General features: G+C 47.0%; 1 protein-coding gene across 1 annotated transcript in view; it reads left to right on the top strand.

The window, feature by feature from the left end:
- The first annotated feature begins 5,080 nt into the window (after positions 1–5,080).
- The window catches only part of LOC142559925 (A disintegrin and metalloproteinase with thrombospondin motifs adt-2-like), a 40,927-nt gene continuing 39,371 nt past the window's right edge, over positions 5,081–6,636 (top strand). The window contains exons 1-2 of the mRNA XM_075671622.1: positions 5,081–5,125; positions 6,106–6,231. Coding sequence (XP_075527737.1) covers positions 5,081–5,125; positions 6,106–6,231 — 171 coding nt within the window. The remainder of the gene's footprint in view (positions 5,126–6,105; positions 6,232–6,636) is intronic.

The raw sequence follows: 6,636 nt of genomic DNA, 5'->3' as shown, positions 1-6,636 counted from the left end.
GTTACCTCCTTGTGAAAGTAATGCCATTAGACGGGATAGCTGATTGCTAGATTCCTTATGCAAAAAAGAAGTGAGGCGTGCAGACAGGACACAAGAGTAGAGAAGTGGACAACACGAACGCCGACTATCAACTGAAGGGAGCACTGAGGCGAAAAAAGAAGAAGACACAAAACTCATCTGCGCATCAAACTCATCTTCTTTTTTCGCATCAGTGCTCCCTTCAGTTGATAGTCTGCGTTCGTGTTGTCCACTTCTCTACTCTTGTGTCCTGTCTGCACGCCTCACTTCTTTTTTGCATAATGAATCCTTACCAACTAGCTCAGCTTTCTGTCGTTCTAAGCTAGATTCCTGATTCATGTTACCACGCGCAGTATAAACGGGTCACTAAGTGAGAACTTGGCGCTATCTCCTCTACAGTTTGTGTCATGTTTATATTGCACTGGTAAAATAAACCAAGAATGTCATCGTGGTCTCCTATGTTGACGTCAACAACCGAACCACGCTGATACTTGACATTGCGAAATTTAAAGTGCGAGTCATATTGTGAAGTTCGTTGCGCTCATTCGCAGCTGTTTTGGCATATTGCACTTTTTTCCTGCAATGTCACTGCCCAGAAAATGTGCTCTGCGCGCCGGTGCTGGGCGGGCACTGCCCCAGTACTGCCCGCTTCAAAGACACTACTGGTCAAAAATTGTCGGGAATTAACGTAATATCACCGACACTGGTAATACCCCGTGAAGAATGACAGCTCAATTCAGTCCTTTTGAGTTGCATTCCTTCCCCGTACTATCGGTTTCTTTCGTCAGCGTCTGGATACAGTTAATTCTTCGCATCAAGCTGTCGTTCTCAGAGGAACACCACCGATGAAACATTCGGCCTGGCTACCCACCAACATTCTCGTAAAATGACGTGGCTTTGAGGACCGAATATGACTGGGCCACGAAGTACATTCCGTGGTCATAAAAATTGGAACAGTCTAGCGCTCACGACTGTGACAGCGGCAGACTCAAAGCAGAAACACGAATGATGCGTGTTGCTGCATCCCGAGTCTCTTTTTTGTTGCTGATCACTAAGCAGTCGCAAGCCAAAGCGCCTCACCTCTCCGCCTTGCCCTTCGCCCCCCCCCTCACCCCCATTTTGAGTTTCCATTACACAAAAAGGTCAACATAACCGAGTCAGTAAAGCATCCCGACCCACACATTTTCAAACCCGCACGCATCGCTCATCACCGAGGGTCACCGTCGGGTCCCGCGGTAGGCAATGAAAAGAGGCACGAACAGCACGCAGGGACGAAGAGAGCGGCGCAGCGGCGGATCGTTGAACTTGCTGCCACGCTATCGGAAGCCATCGACATCGGTGTTCTTTCACCTCCGACGAAGGTCGGCGTCGACGTGTTTTGCTTTCACTCGAAGGTCGTGTTTGCCATTCGCGGCGTGGTGCTTCTAAGGGTGAAGCCTGTCAGATCGCTTTTATACGTGTTTCCTTTCTTTATGATTATTTCTTCGTTGTTTCTTGGCCTCTACTTTTGTTTTCTTAAGCAGCGATCTGGTTTCTCGAGGAAGTACAGGGTCTGAGAAAGGGAAGGCCGAAAGCGATGGCGGAGGGGGATTTGTCGCGGCGGGAGAGCGTCGCTGATCCAACGAGAGGAGCGGGGTGGGGCTGCAGGACGACCAGCACAGTGCCACTTCCGCGTCAACTCCACAAAGGCCAATATAGGTGCTCTCAGGAGGCGCTCCTGGCGAGTAAGGCTGGAGGTCTTCAAATACGCGCACTAACATGAACGCAAACACAGGCGAACACCTTTAGGATCACCTTGCACGCTTTTCATTTCCATCACGACAGCATGGAGGGTAGGCAGTGTAGGCAGTGTGCGCAGGCGGAACCCTAGACTCAAGTGGTGCGGGGCTGCCTCTTACGAATATACACGCACACACGCATATCGAAACTGTTGGAAAGCTCTCGTCACCTCTTCTGTACTACGGAAGCGGGGCGAACTTGTTTTGTCTGTGCCCACTCGAGCGATGTCAACGACCCAAGAAAGCAAAGCCCTCCCGAGGAGTCGGTGGGGACGCCTCCGCGGGCTCAACCGCACGAGCTGGCCGCAGAGTAAGATCGCTAATGAGATTCGTCGCCTCCACCCATCATCATGGGTGCGCGCCGTCAACCGCGACAGTGCTCTGACACGCACCCCCGCCGACGTGCCGAGAGGGCAGATGCCGCCCGGCAAAAGTGATCGAGCGCCCGCGCAGCCGTGACGGGCTCCCGCTGCTGGTGCTACCTGTTGACGGACGAAAGTGGCTGCGTGACCAATCGCTTCCGACAGCACAGCGTTTTCTTTTTCTTCCTCTGAAGTGTTCCTTGTTCCTTCTTGGCGGCCAGTAATTAAACAGGCATCTGCGAAGCATTTAGTCAGCCATGTTCACGATGCCAGTGGTTTCTTCGTTTCAACTAGAAAAGGAAAGCTGTCGAGTCTGTTCACTTCGCTCTTCTTTATTTGCTTGCGGACAGGCCCCAAGCGTATACGTGACAGGCGCACGTCCTTGATACAAGAAAATGCACAGTTTCAATAACTCCCGGGTGAAACGGCTGCGCTCAACCACTCCGGTGAAATGTGGCCCTTTGCATGGCTTAGCAACCCCAGTAAAATAACCGAACATTGGTTTACATGGAATACTCAATGATAGTCTTCACTAGATCGCCACTTTGCACTGTTGTCACTGTGTGCCCCTGCAAGCAAGCAAATCCATCATACGCAAACTTTTTGTTTCTGATACGTGAGCGTCATATCACAAGCATCTGTGATGTTACAAACTGGCATGTTGCAAGAAACCGTGATGTTACAAGCAGCCGTTATTTTGCAAGGAATCGTGATCCGTGATGTTACAAGCAGATGTGATGTTTCAAGAAACGTTGAAAGTCGCGATGAATTGTGATGTTACAATCAGCGGTAATATTTAAAAGGAGACATGACGTCCCACGAGTCTGTGATGTTCTAAGGAACCGTGATATGACAAACAGCCAAAGGAAGCTTGTGGTGCCGGCTTTTACACCTTTCGAAATATTCAGAGAGAACTTCTATACACAATTACGTTCAGCACACGCGCCGCGATCGACGAACCAGGCTAGCGCTATGATTGAAGTTCGCAACACAACTTCCATTTTCCCACGTGCAGTAATCACATGCAGACCCTTTTCGGCTTCCTTCAGGGGCAGATGGATGCTTTCGGGCTGGTACTTGCAGCTAAGTTTGGCGTACGAATATGGCTAGGAGTAGGAACAACTTATGCGCAATTACGAGCAATGTACAAACATCCTTCCTTCAGAAGGTGACGCTCCGCGCTGACATGACGACTTCCCTGCAGCCGAACTCCGAATACGGCATATGCGGTGAGGATAACTGTATGGGCTTGTTGATGGGTCCTCTTGTAATTTGTTGTAGCTCAGGCAGAACGACACGCACACAGAAGAAACACAGTCAGCGCAGAGCGCTGAACGACTAGCTGCGAACAGCCGTTTACGTCCGCCATGTCTCCTCGCACTGAACTTCAGGGGCTATTGTTGCGTACTCCAAAATAAATTTAAACTTCGAAGTGTTTTTAAATTACAAACGATGGACGTTCATTGCTCCTATTAAAAAAGAGCTCAAGGATATCACACTGCACAGGTTCTTTCATTACATTTGAAAAATCGTGGGAATCGCGTCAGCCGCACTCTTGAAATCGCACTCGTGTGCAACAAGCCCTCTAGAAATCGCATTGTGACGCGTGTGACTGCACCGATTTATTTTGCTCCAGTCGCAGCATGTGAGACAACTTTAAGAAGAAAGTGAAAACTTAAGCTTGCTTTGCGTGCGGTTCTTACAATATCTGCACCCCCGAAACTTTTTCAGATACACAAAGAACTCAACGAAAAGGAGCTAGTCGACTTGTTTGACGTGCACTTCCACGCGGAAGGTAAGGCTTTATTCTCATAGTTATTACATCTTAAAGTAGAGCGTCCTCATCGGTTAATTTATTTAGATTTAAGAATTACTTGCAAATGTTCGAATACCTATTGTTCTCAAGTGTACTTCCATTTAAATGTGTTACGTGTAGGTCGTCACCATTTACACCGCGTTATTAAATAATAATAACGTGGCTTATATTGTTTTGCAAAAACTCTCACCAGAAAGTGACCGGCCTACCCTTGTAAGATACCAACGTCAATGCATGGTCACCCAATAATATATCTGTAGTTCGGGAATCCAATACATCCTTTTCATAATCTATTCTAGTATAGCTGGCATAACGCAAAGCGTTCCCTCAAAAAAAATTATTTCTTGCATTCAGTACGGGATCAGTAACCTCATCATTTTATTGCTAATCAGATTTTCTGTGTAGAGGGGCACAGCTCTACTCTAATCAGAGAAGCGCAGGTCGAAGCCACTATCAGTGCGATCTGAAAATGGCGCTCCGAAGTTTTAATAGAGCAGCCCACTAAATACGACTCCATGTTTGTTCAGGTGACATTTACTCTCCAGATCGATGGGGAGCTAACAAAAGAAACCTCAAACAGTGTCAAACTGGAGCTTACGTTCCGACAAGATTACTTATCTTAGGCTCCGCCTCTTTGAAGGCTGAGCCTTTTATTTCTCTCTCTCTCTCTGTCTCTCATCGTGAAATAATTCAAGTATTCTCCTTTATTTGACAGCATTTTATTGTTTGGATATCAATGTCTAGTTTATTTTGATAATTTTGAATTATGTTACGTTGTAGCAGTTTAGCAACTATGTTCTTATTTTCATTCGCATGGTGATGAAGAGCTACCGGTGATCGCGTTATACGTAGAAAGCAGGCACTTGTTTTTGAGTTGATGCATAGCATGTCTACTGCAAAATGCGGTTCGTTGGTTACCGCGGTGAAACCGGAATTACTGCAGTACGACCTGATTTTCTTCTACAGTACCAGAGTACCAGGTGGTCAAGGTTCGTCTGAAACGATACTTGGAACCGTCGGTAACGCGAACATCGCAGTATCGCACAAGGAGTCAAGAGCCCGGGAAGCTACTATACTATGCCCACATTTTGGGACGAAACCTTGAGATGAACTTGAAGAAGAACCAGGCCCTCACAGCCCGGAACCTCAGAGTAAGTCTGTTCCTTCTTTTCCTCCCGTGCGCCACCGTTATAGGGAAATATTAGCGATTCTACATAGTAAACCGTATGACTAGAAACAAACAAATTCAGAGTTTTATGCGACGCTGTCACATTAAAATTGTTGTGTTTGTAACTACATCCTTTTATCTAATAAATCAAAGAGGCCCAGGGCCCACATACTAAAAGGCAGTAGTTGTTTTAATGCGCTGACATTACGAATGTAATGCAAAGTAGTGAACATGGCTTACGTCATGGATCCGGTGCCTGAAAGAGGTGCGACTTAATGCTAACGCATTTCTCTCGGATTTACGCCAAATAGCTACTGAATATTTTCTGCAGCGAATTGTCATGAAATTACGGTAACTGAATGATTTCTTCTAGTGTGTTCAGCTTTCTTTAAGTTTCTCTGATTGGCCTCGTCATGCGCTCCTTCACGCGTAGTGTCAGTGTGGCTAGCGAGACATGTTCATGACGGAACTCTTACAGGGAAACACATTATCGCAATCACTTGTACATCACCCGTGTCTGTAATTGCGTTACGTTGAATAATTTGAACATAGTCTTAGAGATGTGCCTAAATACTAGAAAGAAGGAAGGCTATTGCTTAACTTATATTAATCGGGCAAATATCCCACTTACATGGTTCGACTCATGTTAACGGTTCTTCTAAATCTTGGCCTGGATATGTGCAATATTTCGGCGTCAAGAGCATTGTCTATCTCAATGTGGCCGATAGGAATCGAGTTTTTCGATCGCAATTGACTCATTTGCGCAAGCTGCGGAAGAAAAGCAATAGTAATCGAAAAATTCGATCCCGATCGGGATCACGGGGATTGAAATTACTTGATGGGACCAGCATATAACAACACGTCTTACGGATAGGTTTATGGGCACACGCCCTCTTATTCTTGTCAACCGTAGATAGCTTTCATTCTTTAGAACTAAACAAACGTCATATGTGTTGCTTCCAGGTGGTGCGTAAAACGCGGGCAGGAAGAGAGATCCCACTATCGTTGAGGAGGGCCAACTGTCACTACCTAGGAGTCAACGGCAGCGTCGTAGCCGCTTTCAGCGAGTGCGACTATGATGGTGGAATCGTAAGTAGGAAGGGCCGTTACCTTAGAAGTCCGCGCTTTTGAAATACGCTCCAACACCGCTACAACGAATATATCTACAACGAATGTCTCTGCACAGCTGAATTCCCTGTATAACGAAGGACTGATTGTGATCCGGCTCATCTCTTTCGTTCACGTGTACCGTGAGCACCTCTACATCGAAGACAACTGTAATCAATTTGCCTGTACGGTGAAGAAATTTAGGCACCCCGATGGCTGATTTGCTGCTTTACAATAAACGCCACATAACGGTGCCACCCTGCCCTCAGCAGACCCCACCTTTGCGGTGCTCTGTGCCAGCGCGAATGCCAGCGCTAGCGACGTACTTGACGGGCGTGCCGATGTCAGCGAGTGCTAAAGTTCTGCTTTACTGCCTCGGGGATCACT

The sequence above is a fragment of the Dermacentor variabilis genome, chromosome 10 (assembly GCF_050947875.1).
Source record: "Dermacentor variabilis isolate Ectoservices chromosome 10, ASM5094787v1, whole genome shotgun sequence".
In the NCBI taxonomy this organism is placed as follows: domain Eukaryota; kingdom Metazoa; phylum Arthropoda; class Arachnida; order Ixodida; family Ixodidae; genus Dermacentor; species Dermacentor variabilis.
This window is presented reverse-complemented; position numbering and strand designations above follow the sequence as displayed.